The sequence below is a fragment of the Pongo abelii genome, chromosome 3 (genome assembly GCF_028885655.2).
Source record: "Pongo abelii isolate AG06213 chromosome 3, NHGRI_mPonAbe1-v2.0_pri, whole genome shotgun sequence".
NCBI classification, from domain to species: Eukaryota; Metazoa; Chordata; class Mammalia; order Primates; family Hominidae; genus Pongo; species Pongo abelii.
Genome location: NC_071988.2, coordinates 43,857,096 through 43,876,405, shown reverse-complemented (window position 1 = coordinate 43,876,405; position 19,310 = coordinate 43,857,096). Strand labels below are relative to the sequence as shown.

Here is a 19,310-nt window from a genome sequence, read left to right as displayed (position 1 = left end):
GCGGGTCGGGGAGCGGCACCTCTTGCAGGATCGGCTCTCGGCCCCGCCCCCTAGCGTCGGAGCCCGGGAGCCGCGGCTGGAGCCTATCTCTTTAAATGACAGCTGAGGCTCGGGTCCCAGTCCGGGGCTTGACGTCAGTGCCTCCACCCGGGCTGCCAGGAGTAGTTAGCGCCACCGTCGGCGCTCCGGCCTCGCGGCGCGCTCGCAAGCTGCCGGGGCGGCGAGTTTTCTTTGCTTCGGCCCCTCCTCCCGCCCTCCCCACGGAGAGCCGAGCAGCAGCCCTAGAGCCTCTCGCAAGTCTCTCTCACACTTCCCCGCCCTCGCCCCAAAGGAGCAGCAGCTCCTTCTTGCCTCTCCATTGCTGCCGCCGCACCGGCGGAGCTCCTCTCCCGCGCGTCTCTTCTCCGATGGAGCTCGGGCGCCGCCGACGCCGCCGCTGCCCCGAACCCTGAGCGGGGCCGCCCCGGCAGAAGGAACGCACCGCCCAGCCCCAGGGCGCAGAGCGCCCAGGAGCACGCGGAGGGCTGGGGCGCGGGCTCCGGGAACGAGAAAGTGCAGCTCTCTCGGGTCACTGGGCCAGCGGCGGGGGGACTATGGCTCTGAAGGACACGGGCAGCGGCGGCAGCACCATCCTGCCCATTAGCGAGATGGTTTCCTCGTCCAGCTCGCCTGGCGCGTCGGCCGCCGCCGCCCCGGGGCCCTGCGCACCCTCGCCCTTCCCTGAAGTAGTGGAGCTGAATGTAGGCGGCCAGGTTTATGTGACCAAGCACTCGACGCTGCTCAGCGTCCCGGACAGCACTTTGGCCAGCATGTTCTCGCCCTCTAGTCCCCGTGGCGGCCCCCGGCGCCGGGGCGAGCTGCCCAGGGACAGCCGGGCGCGCTTCTTCATCGACCGGGACGGCTTCCTTTTCAGGTACGTGCTGGATTATCTGCGGGACAAGCAACTCGCGCTGCCGGAGCACTTCCCCGAGAAGGAGCGGCTCCTGCGCGAGGCCGAGTATTTCCAGCTCACCGACTTGGTCAAGCTGCTGTCGCCCAAGGTCACCAAGCAGAACTCTCTCAACGACGAGGGCTGCCAGAGCGACCTGGAGGACAACGTCTCGCAGGGTAGCAGCGACGCGCTGCTGCTGCGCGGGGCGGCGGCCGCCGTGCCCTCGGGCCCGGGAGCGCATGGTGGTGGCGGCGGCGGCGGTGCGCCGGACAAGCGCTCGGGCTTCCTCACGCTGGGCTACCGGGGCTCCTACACCACCGTGCGCGACAACCAGGCCGACGCCAAGTTCCGGCGTGTGGCGCGCATCATGGTGTGCGGGCGCATCGCGCTGGCCAAGGAGGTCTTCGGGGACACGCTCAACGAGAGCCGCGACCCCGACCGGCAGCCGGAGAAGTACACGTCCCGCTTCTACCTCAAGTTCACCTACTTGGAGCAGGCCTTTGATCGCCTGTCCGAGGCCGGCTTCCACATGGTGGCGTGTAACTCCTCGGGCACCGCCGCCTTCGTCAACCAGTACCGCGACGACAAGATCTGGAGCAGCTACACTGAGTACATTTTCTTCCGTAAGTTCGCAACCCCGGCTTTTCCCAGCACCCCTCGCCCCCTGCTGACCAGCCGCAAGTTTGAGCCCCGCTGGAGGCCCCGCGGGGGTGTCCGGGGCAGGAGCTGGTTAACTCGTTATAGAGAGCGGCTCTCCCTGCACGATTCCCTTATGCAGTAGACACGATTTACATTTCACCGATTCGGATATTTCCGTCTCTAGTCCCCTTTTCTAGGACTCAGTAGCACCCAGCTCCCAGCTGTCTACTTGCTGAACTTTATTGATCTTGCCTTCTCGGCCCAGCCCGCTCCCGGATGCCAGGGACTCCTCGGTTGCGGAGGACAGGGTGGGAGAGACTGGGGCACAGGGCAGGGTGCATAGACCCTCCTCCACCCCTTTCCTTTTGCAGGACTGCTGGGGGTCATTTCATGTGGCCCTCAGTGGTGTCCCTGCAGAGGGCAGGATGCCATAACAAGGCATCGCCTCGCAGCGCCTGGATCACCTGCTGTTGTGCAGCTGCCGCGCGGGAGCCTCCAGTTACGGGGGGTTTTCTAGAGGGCAGGGGAGAAGCGATAAAGGTGCCCCCAGAGCCCCTCGAGGGGGCGGGGGCATGAGAGCGGGTGTGGGGAAAGGGGACTCCTTGACAGATGGAAACCCAGATTTCCCTGCGTCAGTTATCTCCAGTCTAATTGCCCAGTGTTTGGGACAGGGGAGGGTGGAAGGAATTAGAAAGTTTGGATGTCTGAGTGCTGCTCTTAGGGTTGCAGATTAGGAGGGGCAAGGGAGGAGGGAGGGAAGGTGTTGCGGAGGGAGGGAAGAGAGAGAGAGAATGATTGTGTTTCCTTCTCCAGCGCTGAGTCCACTTTCTCAGGGTGAATAAATAGAGCGATTTTCTGAAATGAGAGAATGAAGGAATAGATTTGGGAAAGCATCTGGGGTGCGTTTTGCAGTGCGCTTCCGGAGCGGGCTATGTGGAGTTCAAGAATTCTACTAATACCATAATCTGAACCTGGGGATTGGGAGTGGGATTGGGAGTGGGGTGGGGCTGTGGTGGGCACAATTCTCAGTGGCGTTTATGAAGTGAAAAGACAACGACTAGAGAGCGATTTGGACAAACGAAAAGCCAGCTGGGATGGCAGCAGGAACATTATTTGGCAAAGGTTTTTCCTTTGGCCAGACACAAATTAAAACTTGCCTGTAGCATAGAGAGAACAGCCTTGAAATCCTGTGATGGAAATAGACCAGCTTAAATTGAATTTGTGTATTTTGGTAATTTAGTCACTACAGTAATTGGGAACTGAACAATTTTCTGGACTTTATTTTGACTGGAGAAGTGGAAGGGGCCTCTCCCTGCACAGGTGCAAGCTTAAATGGAAGGTTGGCTTAGTGTTTGTATATTCTGGTAACCTTGGAGGTTGGGTGACAAACCACAGCACACAGGTTCTCAGAGTTAGACTACTTTTTAAAGTAATGCTGGATTTCTTGAGACATCGGTTTCAACAGAGAAGCAAATGAAGTGTCTGTCCACTGAATTGGTAGCTAAAAAACTGTCTCAATTATATCAAAGTATTACCTGTTACACAGTAAAAAGATTAATGGTCAGAAAAACCACCCAAGGGAAGATATTTTATTGCTTGTATAAAATTGACATCTCTTAAATATATATTGAGTAACTAAGTATTTTAGCACCATTTTATTTCTTATCATTGTGACCTTTGTCAACAACTTTTTAGGTTTTAAACCATTTAAGTCATTTCAATGTAGATTTCCAAGCACTTCAGAAGATGAGGTAAAATGAACTTTTGCCTTTCTTGTAGTTAGTGTTTTTTGTTAGAGAAGATATAAGCATGAATGTTCCGCACAGTTTTCTGAAATTTTGAAAATCTTACTTGGTTTTGGTTTTTCTTATTCCTCTAGAAAGATGTGGACATGAAAATGATCATTACTTTGATTATGAAGAGATAATACAGGTTATCTCTACATTAGGAAAAAAGTGCCCTTAGTATATTGAAACTGGAAACTTAGTTAATTTAGCTAATGAGATAAATTTGAGAGATATTTGAAATTCAGGATGTTTCACTTCTAGAGCTACAGAAGTGTTAAATATTCATATTATGAATAACTACTTTTGGAGTACTCATATTATTAATGACCTCTGAAATTCATTCATAAAAAGTCCCAGAAATCTAAGGAGGCAACCTATTTTGGGAGAAAATATGCAATTCCAGATTAAATATTGTTCTTTTGAAGTGGTAAGCTAGTCATTGATCAACCAAGTGGAGTTGTCATTTTAAATTTTGGATGTAAAATTTGTCTTGAATATTAGAATAAATATATTTATTTTATTTTTTACAGCTTTCATTATATTTTTTCACATTATTTTGAATGGGATTCATTTTAATATTCGGTGAATGAAAACACACTGTAAAATGTTTGTATTTCCATCCTGTTTGGTTTAGTTGATGACAAAATGTATTTATCTTATTTGGCAAGTTTCTATTTAAAAAGATTATCGGTGTTATTCATAAGAGCAAAATTACTGGATGACCTTGTTTGTCCACTTATGTTTTAGATGCAGAAAATAACCTTAATAGCTTTTATTTCCCCTTTTGACACCCTTTTTTTCAGCAAATATTTATTTGCTGTGTGACATTTATTTAGTGTATAACAAGTATCACTCACTTTAACACCTTTTAAAATCCAGGTGACATGTGAACTTAGTAGTTGAAACTGTTGTAGTTTACATACTTCAGCATCAATTTTAATTCCCCCCCAACCCCTGCCGCCCCCACCTCACCTGAGTTTCTGCAGTAGAGGGGAAGAAAGTGGCAAATGGTTCAGTAATCCCAGATACTGCTATTTTCCAAATGTGTGATCTTGGTTAAATTATTTACTTGTTCTCTGTCTTAGTTTCCTCACCTGTATTACAGGAGTTATCACAGTATCAGTTTTATAGGATTTGAGAATATACATGTAGTGCTTAGACTAGTGCCTGACTCATAATAAAAGCTTAACAAATGTTAGCTGTTACTATTTTGAGTAGCATGTTTTTATTGTTCTTGTCAACATTAAATTTTAATTTTGTTTTATAGTAAGTATAATTAATTTAATTGTAAAGTTAATGGAAAAATTATTTTGCAGTTAAATGATAGCATACTATACTTTCAAAATTATGAAATAACCAATTAAATAACTAATTTCTTTGCTTGAATTTGAATTTGAGTTTTTCAGGCCAAGTCACCAAAGGTTGCTAATCATATTCCAATTGGTTTTTCTGGATTGACTCCAACAGAACCCATTTCCGATTCAGGGCCAAGAAGTGTTTTAGCACTAGGATTTGAAACTTTGGCAATATATTCTGATAAATATTGAGCTAGATTCATATCTCCTTAAGTGCTTGTATCCAAGTCATTGGGTTTTTATGCTCAAGGTTATATACAGGCTATTAAACTTTAATATCAGCTTCATTTGGCTACATGAACCCTTATATCTGTTCTCAGTCTTAACTCATTATTTATCAAGTGTTTTTAGTACACTGCAACATATACTGGTACTATTAAATTCTATATTATTCTTGTAATACTGAAGATGGATTGTCTTTTCTTGGGGGAAAAACAGTGATTTATTGTGGTTTCTGTTTTTAGGGGATGTCTGCTGAGTGTCATTGTGGCTGCGTTTAGCAATATCTGGGAGACAAAAAAAGACATTTTATGTTGGCAACGAATTATATAGAATATAGATAACATGCTTGGAATGTGACAAGTTGATTATCATTAGATAAAAACTAGCTTTTTATGTTTTCTTTCTCATAATCAGTGAGTTTGCAGAAAAGGTAGTGCTGATGTATTGCTCTTCTCTTCTAACAGTGCTTCAAGTTTTGAACTCCATATTTTGGTTGAGCAGTATGTGTGTGAATGTACACCTTTCTCTAGGTTGTACTTGACATTCTTTAAATTTGATATATCTTTTTTTGTTTGTTTGTTTGTTTGATACATGAGTATGCCAGGTCTAGGAATTAATGCTGTTACTGAACTGGGCTGTGAAATGTAATTTGTCTTAATGAATTTTTATATCTACTCTTTCAAATTCATTCTGATTTATTTCACTGTGCTGAAGAAAACTAGTTGAGTTGAAAATATTCAAACAGCTATTCAATCCTGGGCTAGCATGCCTGCTGAATTTAAGAGCTTTCTAAGAAACATCTTTAAAAATCATTCTGTTTAGGTGAATACCATTAAAATTGCATCTTTTATGAGCCTAAAAATTCTTCTTTGATTACCGAACATCATTTTATGGAAGTTAATTTTGTTAACCACAATTTTAAAAGTTGATTATTTTTCTCCTGAGTTACTACTTATTTTTACAATTACAATGTGAAAATTTTCTCTGCAGCCACATGGCTGAATGACTTTTGAATTAGTGAGGAATAAGCAAAAGCAGAGGATAACTTTTTAAAACATCAAGATTCTGATTTAATGTAGCTAGTTCCAGTAATAAAGCAGACAAAATGACAAAAATCTTCGAGTGCAAAAAGTTTAGAGGCTGTGCTATGACACTGATTATTGTTTAATGGCATTGAAATTTTATATCTGGCATAATTCTGTCTTTGAACTTATCTTTTTTTATATTGCTATGGCTTTGGCTTTCCCTACCACCCTTTTCAGCTTTGTGTGGGTCAATCTTTATGCAGGTAATAAAGCTGAAAAACTGAGTGGCTACAAGCTTTATTTGACAAAGTTCTTTCTCTTGTAGCTTAGGATGCTAGGACTTGCAATTTGTGTGTGTGTGTGTGTGTGTGTGTGTGTGTATACGTGTGTATACCTTAGTTAAGAAGAAAAAACCTCTTTGGAAAAAAGAGAAATATATATAAAACCAGTATTTAATTATTATCTATTTGACTGTCATAAATTGTTAGCTGGAATTTGTTTAAAAATGTGAAAATGATTGTCTGCTTGTCATTTAAAAGTCACCCTTTTTATAGTTAATAATTTTTTAAATTTTTTATTTTTTTGAGACAAAGTGTTGCTTTGTCACCCAGGCTGGAGTGCAGTGGTGTGACTCGGCTCACTGCAACCTCTGCCTCCCAGGTTCAAGTAATTCTCCTGCCTTGGCCTCCTGAGTAGCTGGGATTACAGGCACCCACCACCACGCCCAGCTAATTTTTGTATTTTTAGTAGAGATGGGGTTTCACCATGTTGGACAGGCTGGTCTTGAACTCCTGACCTCAGGTGATCCACCTGCCTAGGACTCCCAAAGTGCTGGGATTACAGGTGTGAGCTGCCGTACCTGTCCATAATTTTATATATAGTTAATTGATAATCTATATTTTTAAATTGCTAAGGAAGAACATTTCAAATGTTCTCATTACAAAAAATAAGATTAAATAACTCTTTGAAATCATAAAAGTAGTACGTGTAGTTTTAGGGACTTTTGTTAAAAAAAAAGTGCAGTTTTAATCAGCACCACTAGTAAGTGCCAATAAAATCTTGATTCATTTTCTTCCAGTCTTTTTTCTGTGTACACATAGATAAAAAGACATATTTTTAAAAAGTCATGGTCATACTATATAGATGGTTTATATGCTGTCTTTTTTTGTTTTATTTGGTTTTATACATTTAATAAGTTTACACATTTAATGAAATTTCCCCCGTGACATTAAAATTTTTATTGACATCTTAAATAACAAAAGTACAATACATATACATTGCCACAGTTTTATAAATATTGGTATTGAATATTTTGTTTGTAAGCTCAGAAAAAAATTTGATTATTTCAAGATACAGAATCTGTTAAAAAATTTACTGTCACATTTATTGTCACCTAATTTTATGCTAAGTGTTTTGCATACATTACTTTATGTCTTATAACATTCCTTGAGCTTGACATTAGTTCCCTAACAGTTCAATTAGAAAACTATGATTTAGGACATTAAGTAACATCCCTGGTTCATAGAGCTTGTATAGGGCTGAGCTGGGATTTGAATGGTTCTGTCTTATTTCAAAGCCCTTACTCTTAAAACATTGAAAAATAATGCCTGTTTTCGGCAATTTGGCAAATATATTTCAGTGTCTACTGAGTACTTAGAACTTCTATTTATCAGCAAAAAAGTGTGGTCTGAAACATATATGAGTGAACTCAAAATTTTAAAATTTATGTTAAATTTCCACAGAAATATAGTAAATATATATTTTATGTCTTTACTTGCTGGAAGGGTTATTTTATGGATTAATGCACCGTATTCATGAATATTTTTATAATTAAAGAAAATAAAACATTTGACTCCATTTAACACTTTTGAGGGTGACCAAGTTATAGGTTTGATAAAACAGTAATACCTGTAGGCTTGATAAACTGACTTAAAGTGCATTTTTTTTTTTTTTTTAGTAGTAGTATGAGTCTACAACACCAGAGGTTTTGCAAGGACTTACCTAAAGATCAGAATAATTTTATTTACAAGATTTCAAAGTCATTCCAACAAGTAAATTAGCTACTTTATAATTTGTAAGTGTAATGGAAAATATAGGTGTCATCTGCCTATCAGCCATATACGTCTCATTATTAGTTTCTATTAATGATACCAGTTTCTGATTAGTGTCTGATTGTCATACAAATTTAGTTGTATTTTGCTTTTTTAAAAAAATGAAAATATATGAAGTATTCTGTGCTGAGTGTATATCATTTATAAGTTTATTCCCTGACCCATTGGCTTTTCAGGGTACCTCTTGGCATCATAGCCATGTAATGCTAGTGAACCCCTGCTGTAGAATCCTTCACACTTCTCTGTCTTTGGTGCACTAGAATAGGTCCCTCATTGTGTTTCCTACAATTTGTAATGATCTTTTGGCATGTTGATCTTCTAAAGTAGCTTTCTGTCTCTGTGCCTGAAAGTGGTATTCTTAGCCCCTCAGGGCAGAGGCTAAGGCCACATTGAGAACTTAAAAAATATTTGTTTTCTGAATGAAAGTGTGAATTAGGGAATGAACTAGAGATGTTGGAATTTCCATTAGGTTGTTACTGAATTTGAAGTTTAGTTTCACTTCAACTTAAAGTGCATTTATTGAACAACTACCAGGCTAAAGCGTGGGCAAGACATACAAATATGAATAAGACAGAGACCATGTATTTAAGGTGATCACAATAAACTTTATATAATTGTGAATTATGTTATAGAGAGGTTATTTAGTATGTTAAAAAGAGGGCAAAAAGCAGGAGTAATGACATGAGAAGTTGTTACATAAGCACCCATATGAAATGAAAATAAGTAAAATGTTAACTAAAATAACATTTAACAGATTAAAATAATGTTATAAATGAAGTTGTTAGATTTGTAAACACACACATAAAGGTGCACACACACGCTTCTTTATATTTAAATTATTGGTGGAAGCTGGGTGCGGTGGCTCACGCCTGTAATCCGAGCACTTTGGGAGGCCGAGGTGGGTGGATCACCTGAGGTCAGGAGTTCGAGACCAGCCTGGCCAACATGGCAAAATCCCATCTCTACTAAAAATACAAAAAATTAGCTGGGCGTGGTGGCGGGCCTCTGTAATCCCAGCTACTTGGGAGGCTGAGGCAGGAGAATTGCTTGAACCCGGGAGGCAGAGGTTGCAGTGAGCCGAGATCCCACCATTGTACTCCAGCCTGGGCAGCAGAGTGAGACTCTGTCAATAAATAAATAAATAAATAAATAAAAATAAATGATTGGTGGACTAGAAGTTGTAAGGGATCAAAAATTAAATGACTTCATTAATTTAGAGTGTTGGGCAAATGTTCCATACCCCAACATACCACAGGTAGTGTTAAGTACTTGCTTTAAAAAAATCTTAGATGCAACGAGAATATTGCCTCCTGACATAGGCTTTATTATATAAATTAAATGTAGGAAGTATCTGATAATACTGATAAGGTATCTGTAAAAGTAAGGATCCAGTTAATTCTATCTTACAATCTTGATCATTTTTTAAAAGGCATCTTAAAATATACTTAACAGTTATTACTGTTTAATAATATTAAAATATTAGTTTTACTTATGTTTCTTAACCTTGTGTCAAAGTAGTTAATAAAAATAAACCAACTTTGCTGGTAATAACAACAGACAGCTTCATGATTCCTAATTGGACACTTACTAGTTCTGTGCTTATTCAACATTAAACTTAGTTAAATGTATGTTCAAAAGTTAACTTAGAATATTATTTCTACCATGTTGTAACCAGTCTCTGATTAAACCCTGCTTTTATAGAGGAAAAAAGCAAATAAAATGGAAGAAACTAATATAATAAAGAAATATGTAGTATTGACGTAATATCACCAGAATAGTGAATGATTTAACCACTCAGTTTTGTTATTTTGGTTGATTTCACCAGTTACAATATCAAAAATCTTGAGAATAGGATTCATATTATATTGCTCTTTCTCATGATTTGGCATAATTTAGGTGTGCTAATTTTTGGTATAAGTAAAATAGGGAGAGTAGTACTGTGTTTATGGAGTAACAATGCTAAAATCTGTTGGCCTCTACTCCTAAGAGGTGAATACTTGAACACAATGAATGTTTTAATACTTCTAAATCAGATTCCTTGAAAAATTCTGGCTGTAGCTTTAAGATCTTGGGAAAATAATTTCATGCTCCCTCCTGAAGGGAAAGTGAGAGAAACAATCATATTCTCTTTAAAGTTTGTTATGAGTATCAAATAAAGCAATCCACAGTTAGAATGGTATCAGGCACAAATGGTATCAGGGACAAATTAAAAGCTCAACACGTTAGCTTTTGCCATTTATTAATTTAAGGGCCTGAGAATAATGCATAGGCAATCCCATTTCTTTACAATAATTCTCAGTACCAGATTTCTTCTCTTTTTCTTTTTAAGGAAGTTGAAAGTAACTCCTATCTAAAAGCTGCCCTGAAAAGGTCCTGTTATCATTAATGAGTTCTTACTTTTTAAAATTATTGACCTGCTAAGTATAAAATAAATTGTAATATATTATTAAAATAAGTCTATTCTAGTTGGTTTTTCATTGATTAGGTGGAAAAATGTACTCTTCCAGGTCTAGTGCTGGTCACTGGTTAATTATGACACAATTAAAAATAATACTTGTAGTCAATGGAAATTGTCTCAAACTCTGGGGCAAAGCACTTCTTAATCATAATCTTTATTTATATTTCTGACGAGGGCTTTTAGTTTGCAGTTTCAACAGTTTTATGCAAAATAACAAATTGTCACAGAGCCAGGTGGGCTCAAATACTGCCCAGAGTCTAGGCATTTGGCCAAAATTTCAGGTTAGATTTTGGATTCAAATACATATCTTCACAATTTTAGGAAAACTATGTTAGCTGTCAGTCAGCTCTAATTGAAACCATTCTGACATATCTTCAATATAAGTTTTCTAGTTGCTCAAAGTCCAGGTATTTGAATAAACCAGAGAGATCTGAGGCAGATGCTGGCAGACATTCAGAAATAATTCTCCAATATTCTGATCTCTTTTCTTCTGGTTGGTGAGTCTGCACCTAGCATGTCTCCTTGTAAGGATTCGTACATATGATTCCAAAGTGACTTTTGCTTTTGATAAGAAAAGTTGCTACAGTGGCAGCTTTATAGTGAATGATGGGAGATAGCAGGCGTGGTGGTCGCAAATTATTGGTATCATTTATATGGTGGTTTTGGGGATGAATCCTTCTAATGGTGATTCTAATTTAGAGTAAAAGAGAAAGAGATTTAGCAATCAAAGTCCTTGGGCTATATTCTTAACCTTCATCACTATGTAGATTTGTTTTATTTTGTGGTTCTTTACTTTTCTATACCTCAGTTCTTCAGGGAGAAAATGGTAGAAATTGATTGTCTTTTTCACCTTATCTCCATGTAATGCCATAAGTATTGTGTGCCAAGTAATCTGTGCTAAATAAAAATAGACTATTCGTCCTTACTTTAGTGTGTCAGGCTGTCATTTCTTTTAAAAATGTGTTGAGTATATTGCTATTAATAAAACATTTACTGAGGTGAAACACCTTTTCATGCTCGATTTCATTTAACGATTTTCAAAAAAAATCAGAAACAAAAACTATCAAACTGAGGGAAATCCAGATTAGATTAATTTTAAGGTACTGAATCATATCTCTTCTTCAGTTCATTTATATTTATTCATGCATTCATTAACTGATATTATAAACTAAGCAGCCTCTTAGATACTAAAGGTATGGTAGTAAACAGTAGTGAACATATTTCCGAGACCATGACATTTGTAGGATATGTGCATTGCCTGACTTTAGATTGCACATGGTAGGTGAATAACATGCCTAATAGATACATAAGATACAAGTTGTGAGGCTCTGTGTGATGGCCAAAGGTCATGGCTGAAGACTGATTGTATCTCCTACTAACTTCTGACCACAAAGTCTAGGCATGATGATGTGTTTTTGTGTGTGTGTCTACACACACACAAGCATGTTTTGGGAGCACATCAATATGACTCTGTAGCTACTACTGGCTATTAAAAACATTTGCCCTCTGAACTGTGATTGAATAGTGACCAATTTATGTTAGAAATGAGATATAGTTAACATTGATCCTTTGCTAAAAATGGCCTGTTTAGAGAAAAATGGAGTATTTTGAAAGTGATAATCTTTTTGGTCTCTGTATTATACCTGACTCCTTTTCTGAGAAATTTTACCATATGCAGAAATGCAAAATCTATTCAAAAGTCCAGATTTTGCCATATTTCTTATAAACATTGCCTATTCCCGTGAAGAAATCCTGAAGTCAAATTAAAATGAAGATGTCTCCTGGTTACTTTTGACAAGTATTCTATATTTGTGATTAAATTAGAATTTGAAATGGTTTTGGTGTATTCCTTTTTATTTCAGTCAAGTGGACCTGTGATGGGTGATTTAGCGTGCTTCATAGACAGTGGGAGAAAGATAATTGCTATGTAATAGAAGATATGGACCTTTTTAACAATGGTTAGTGCTGCTAGCAAATGGCACCAAGAATAAATATTCTAGGAATCTCAGCATGAAAGTTGCTGTAGCTTAGTGTAATCATTTACTTTTCTTCTACTGGACTGATGTGTTTCTAAAGCATGAAAGAACCGTTATGATACTTTAGTTTTTACTTGCTGTATTAGCATGTTTAGATGGTGAAATAAACTTTCAAGATGTCTGTTTTATAGCTGCCACTCTCAAGCCATATTTATCATATTTATAATTTGTTATTTAGCATTCATACTGTGAAACTCAGTAATACCCAGTGTTTGGTTAACCTAAAAAAAAGGAGAAAAAAGATTTACCCCATAGTTTTAGTATAATCATCAGAGTCTAGGGACTAATGGTTATATTTTTTGTTAAATTGCATGCATTGAATTATGTTGTCCCCCCAAAATATTTTGAAGTCCTAGCCCTGCCTTCCCACCACCTCAGAATATGACCTTTTTTGGAAACAGTGTTTTACAGAGGGAATCAAGTTAAAATGCAGTCATTAGGGTACACCCTAATTTAATGTGACAAGTATCCTTATCAAAAGGGGAAGTTTGTACTCAGGGTAGAGACAGACATGCGCACACACAGGGAGAACACCATGTGAACATAAGGGTAGAGGTAGAAGTGATGTTTCTACAGGAATGATGTTTCCTATGTAGGTGGTGTTTCAGGAATGCTAAAAATTGCTAGCAATCCACCAGAATCTAGGAGAGAAGCATGGACCAGATTTCCCCTCATGGCTCTGAGGAGGAACCAACCTTGCCGACACCTTTATCGTGGACTCCCAGCCTTCAGAACTTTGAGATACTACATTTCTGTTGTTGCAACCACCCAGTTTGTGGTACTTTGTTATAACAGCCCTGGCAAACTACTATGGTAGTTTTCAGAGTCTTTATCTTGTAAAAAATCTGGGAAAAGCTTGAACAGGCAATATTTTTCAAACTCCCTCTATTTTTCAGAGGTCTTAGTTACAGACAACAAACTTCACTCTTGCTAGTTTGAGCTGGGAAGGATTTATTAAGTATAATGTATTGCTCACAGATTGACTGGGAGGGCTGAGCTTCCAGGAATGATTTGCAGCCACATCCTAGAATAGGACTACCAAGGGACTTACTGTCCTGCAAGGACCTGGGAACTGAGAATCAGGAAGCCAGGTGCAGCTGCAGGATCTAGCTCCACCATCTGTCCCATCATCCATGCCAGTTAAAGTAAGATCATCAGCTCACTTCCTGTTTCCCCTCATGTCTCAGTTCACCAGAGTGTCTGGTCATAGAAACTGAATTGCTTATGGAACCCAGGTCACAAGAGGGTGTAGAAAATATAGCTTTTAAAACAAAACAATAGCAACAAATTTTCATAGCACACTATCATCAATGGTCTGTGAAAAGACTTATTATTATTATTATTAGTTATTCTGAAGTTTAAACCTTTTAATCTCTACCACTTCATCTCCCATAGGTAACCAGTCTAATATATTGAATGCAAATCCTTATGTTTATATGTGTTCTTGGACAATGAATATTCTGTTTTGTCTTGCTTATGTTTTTAATTTATATATATATGATATCTCTCTCATTAGTGCTTTCTTTTTAAGATCACTTCATTTTCATGTGCCTATCTAAGCTAATTGGTTGGCCCTAAGGGTAGAATGTTACTTCCTAGCATGTATTTTACTGAACTAACCTCTTCTTTGCTATCTATACTCGGGTTGCCTTCAGTCTGATCATGGTTACATCCGGTGTGGACCTGTGTGAGAATTCTTTAGGAGGGGAATTGCTGGGACACTGGATATGCTTATATGTCATTTGACTAAGTATTCTCAGATTGCTGTACAAATGAGAGCATCAGTCTACATTCCTAGTAGCAGTACATGAGGATTCTGTCATTTCCACTTTCTTGCCAACACTTTGCAAAATTCGGTTTTCTAATTGTTGCAAGAGTAAAGTGAAATGTGATATTTTATTGTTGATTTAAATTTCATTGTTCTAATTGCTAATGATGGGAATGTAGTTTTTAAAAACTCTCCAGTCTTTTTGAATTAAAAAGGTAGAGCGATTTTGAGTGAGCTGGCCAAGAGGATGCACTACACTCTATCTCTTTGGATGCTGATATGGTTTGGCTGTGTCCTCACCCAAATCTCATCTTGAATTGTAGCGCTCATCATTCCTATGTGTGTTTTTTTTAACCAATGGTTTTTTTTTTAACCAAAGAAACTTCAAGATTGGCCATAAATAGCCTGGGTTATTTAACCCTTAAAGCAACTCACAAGTCCCGTACCTGCAAGTTGGAAAATGAGCTGTGTATGTCTGCAGAGGCAAGGAGAGTATACACTGCCCAATGTGCCTCAAGAAGTGGCCAAGGAGAACAATTAACAGAAAAGAATCTTTCAGAAGGCAAAGAAAGGAACTTCCCATAGAGGTATGGGAGGTAATTGAATCATGCGGACATGTCTTTCCTGTGCTATTCTCATGATAGTAAATAAATCTCATGAGATGTGATAGTTTTATAAAGGGGAGTTACCCTGCATAGGCTGTCTTGCCTGCTGCCATGTAAGGCATGACCTAACTCCTCATTTGCCTTCTGCCATGATTGTGAGGCCTTCCCAGCCATGTGGAATTGTGAGTCCGTTAAACTTCTTTCCTTTGTAAATTACCCAGTCTTGGGTATGTTTTTACTACCAGCGTGAGAACAGACGAATACAGCTGCCTTGTTTTCCTATTAAAATTCTAACCACAGCAATAGCATTATCAGCACATGTTCCTGCCTAATATGATGAAAACTGCCCTTCATGCAAATGAATATTTACTAACCTTCTCCTAAAAGGGAGACCCCCAAGCCTCATCAGCCTGCCTTCCTCAAGCCTCATCAGCCAGCCTGCTGTCTTTGGGTCATGTACAGTAAGAACATTGTATGAGGTCTGAATGTGATTCCTTGTGAAATGGTCACCTGTGGGTATTATATTAATATATGTTACTTGCCCCCCAATGCATTCAATAAATAATGTTGAATAGGACCAAGATAGCTCCACTGAAAGCTTTTGTTCCTAGAATGGGAAAATGGGAAACTCACAGCAGCCACAGGTCAATAGCAAATCCTGCTGTGAAGACATAACAGATTCCTTTTTCTGACAATTGAATACATTTTTTGTTAAATATATCTGGCAGCACTTAGTTCTGCCATTGAGTAAAACTTTCTTGCCTATTGTTTGTCCTTACTGGTTCCTTGCTCATTTTCCAACTTGCAGGTACGGGACTTGTGAGTTGCTTTAAGGGTTAAATAACCCAGGCTATTTATGGCCAATCTTGAAGTTTCTTTGGTTAAAAAAAAAAAAAAAAAAAACTTTCAAAATCATTGTGCACTTCTGGACAGTTTCATGAGTGAATTAAGGGAAACAAAAATCTTGAGTAATGTAATATTTAGGTTTGAAGGCTCTTTATTTTATGGCCTCTGTGAATCATTCATTTTATCCTCTTAAATTAATGGTTTTGGAGGAAGGTGCCAGCATTGTCAGCAGAGCAGTGGCCTTTGTGTGAAAGAGCACCAGTCATACCTTTTGCTAAGGCTGCAGTTTTGTAGTCTTTGCTTAGATGTTATTGTCATTTTTTTAAAGTTTATAGTATGAAAATTTAAACATCATGGAAAAAGAATTGTTTATTAAAACTCCCACATATACACCTCGTAATTTCAACAATAACCAAAGCATCACTTCATGTCTGTTTCTTTTTTGCTGAAGAACTTTAAAGCAAACCCCAAATATTATGTTATTGCACCCCTACATACTTTAGTATCTAAAAAATGCAAATTTAAAAACATATAACCACTATTCCATTATCAACCCTAGAAAGATAAATAATATTTCTTGGCAATATCTGATACGTCATTTATAATCATATTTCTAAGATTGTCTCAAGAATATAGCCTTTTTAAAAATAAAGCTCAGGACTATAAATCTTATTTTTATGTCTTTTTTTCTGTTAATATAAGATAGTCTCTCCTCTTTGACTCTCACTCCGTCCATCTCTGTTTCTCTTTACATGTAATGCCATCAATTTGTTTACAGAAGGTCTTGTTGAGCTGATTAATGTCCCTTGTTTTGAATATATGGCTGCTTGTTTTCTTGTAGTATCATTTAAATTGTTCTTCTATACCAATATTTTGTGTAAGTGGACATTGACTCGACCATGACTATATTCAACTTCTTTTGTTTTTTGGCAAGACTATTTATAGGTGATTCTGTGCTAATTTGCCGCACTAATCAGTTGATGTGAGTGGTGTCAGTCAAATCCCTCCATTGTAACTTCACATCAAACATTTATTTGATAGTTGTATGATTGAATACAATTGCCTGATTCAAGTATTACCATAAGGGATACCAAACTGTGGTTTTCTAATTTGTGTTTTCCGTATTTATTAGCTGGAAGAACTTTCTCTGAAGAACTGCTTAAAATACTGTTCACAGAGGAAAGGCAGGGCAAATGCTGAAGTATTTCTTATTCATAGCCAGTTTTCACAGTGGGAGGACAACCGATCACCTATAGAAGCCCATCTCAATGGGATCAGGAAATTTGGTTTGTAGCCACCTAGCCTCCTCATGCTAGTATACAGCAGGCACATCTGCCATATCCTGCACACCTGGTGCTTCATTTGAATTTGGAAAGAATATCTGAAAGACTTGTAATTTTTATTGAAATACCTACAGCTGTATTCATATTCATACACATTTCATTTCTGCAAAAACATCGTTGCATAACTCCCCTTATGGCATTTCTTTACATATTAATATGTATGTCATAGAAATGAGACTGTTAAGTTTAATCTCATAATTTTCTGTGCTTACTTGCAAGTTATCAATGAGGAAAAGTATAAGAAGTAGGATTTAAGTTTGGATAATAAAAAATACCTGGAGAATATTTATATTGTTGAAGTATATAATTTTAAAGTGGTCATATTAGAGTCTAGAATAAAAGAATATCTGTTAAATTGTTAGACAATTGTAGTTGTGATAAAGAGCATGAGGATTCTGGCAAAGATTAGAGAAGATCAGAGATCTTGGCTTACCTTTTGTTTTTGCCACTTTATAGTTATTAATTTCATGAAAATCACTGTAATTCCTTGAGGTTATTTCCCCATCTCCCATTTGAGGAATGATGGGAGCATAAAACAGAAGACACTTACACTTGCTAGGTGTTTTTAGCATCTCAGTTGAATTGTACTATATGAATTGAATCAGTAGTGAAAAGAACCCATAAATTGCTTTGAAGTAAAATATAAGGAAGAAAGTAGATTAGAAGCTATTCTACTCTTCATAATTTAGGTAAGATACAAGTTGAAGGTTCTATGCAACCTACTTGCCAGGTGGATAACTTTTGCCTGTGATTGGAATATGAACTTAAATCAGCAAAGTGCAAAATATAGGGTAGATAGAGGACAATTATGGACAGTGATAATGCCTGTAAATTGTAATAAATAATCCCACAAAATCCCATGAATGACAGCAATTACTAGGTGACTTCAAACTCCTCAGAGAAATTCCTTGTTAATCCTGAAGTGGACATTCTGGCCAGTCAAGTTAAGGGGGATAATTTCACACTAGATCTGGTCTCTCTTCCCTATGGAGTAAAGTCTTGCACTGTGTCTGACAGTACTATTTCTTGTGTGAAGTAGTGAAAGATGGTATGTTAGGTAGGCTTTTAAAACTGATGATTTCTTCAGTTAGAGACAGTGCTTTCTTTTTTTATTCAACTTGCTCTCCATGCTCATTAAAGCCTCACACTATGTCTGGCAGCAAGTTGTCACTTAGCAAATATTTATTGATTTAAGTAGGGAAGCTATGTGATGGGTGAGTATAGACATCTTGTGACTGGGTTTAGGAGTGTTCTCAAGTAAACCAGGGCTGCATTTATACCCTATTTCCTTTAGTTAATAACTGTGTGACTTTGGTTAAGTCATTTATTTACTCCGTACTTTGGTTTCCCTTTTGTAAAATTATCAGAATAATAGTACATATTTCAGAGAGTTGCTCCAAGGATTAAATGATGTGACACATAGAAAGCACTTGGCATGGTACCTTTTGCAAAGTCAAGCCTCACTAAAGTTAACTATTTTATAGTTAATTTTATAGACAGTTATGGTGAAACAGAGAAGGAGGTAGTTGCCTTGAACTGAATGGAGAGTTCAGGGAAGGCATTAGAGAAAAGGTGACATTGCAAATTATTGACAGAAATGTGGGCATTCATGTAAGAGAGCTTGGGAGCTTTGCTAGTTCATGCAAAAATGGCATGTTCAGGGAATAGTTTGATTTGGCTGGATATCAGGGGATGTGTTGGAAGAAAAATCTGGAAATGTAGGCAAAGGAAATATGATGTAGCACATTCAATATCAGGAAAAGGATTTTATATCAGAATGTGCATTTTCAAAAAGCAACTGTGGCAGCAGACTGCACATAGAATTGGGGAAACTAAATGTGTTTGGATAGTTGGTGGGTATTGAAAACGTTGAGGCTAGAGATGAGTCAGATGAGCATTAGTGGAGATAGGGAGTAAGGGATGAATTCTAGTGCTATATAGGTGGTATAATCAAATGAACTTTGGGAGGAAGGAGGGAAGACACCTGGCAGCTGGCCTGTGATTGATTCCTTTCTTTTACCAGGGGTATGTCTTGGTGGAAAAAAGGAGGAAATAGGTGACCCAGTCTAATCTCCATGTCAACTGGCTGGCCAAGTAAAAGATGAACGATATTTCTAGGAGGAAGAGACTTTATCTAGTGAAGGCCTTTATCAGATGTCTTGTAGTAAATAAGTACAGAATCTA

General features: G+C 38.5%; 1 protein-coding gene across 1 annotated transcript in view; it reads left to right on the top strand.

The window, feature by feature from the left end:
* Positions 1-211: 211 nt before the first annotated feature.
* The window catches only part of KCTD8 (potassium channel tetramerization domain containing 8), a 281,399-nt gene continuing 262,300 nt past the window's right edge, over positions 212-19,310 (top strand). Inside the window, exon 1 of the mRNA XM_002814712.5 lies at positions 212-1,554. Coding sequence (XP_002814758.3) covers positions 594-1,554 — 961 coding nt within the window. The 5' untranslated portion in view covers positions 212-593. The remainder of the gene's footprint in view (positions 1,555-19,310) is intronic.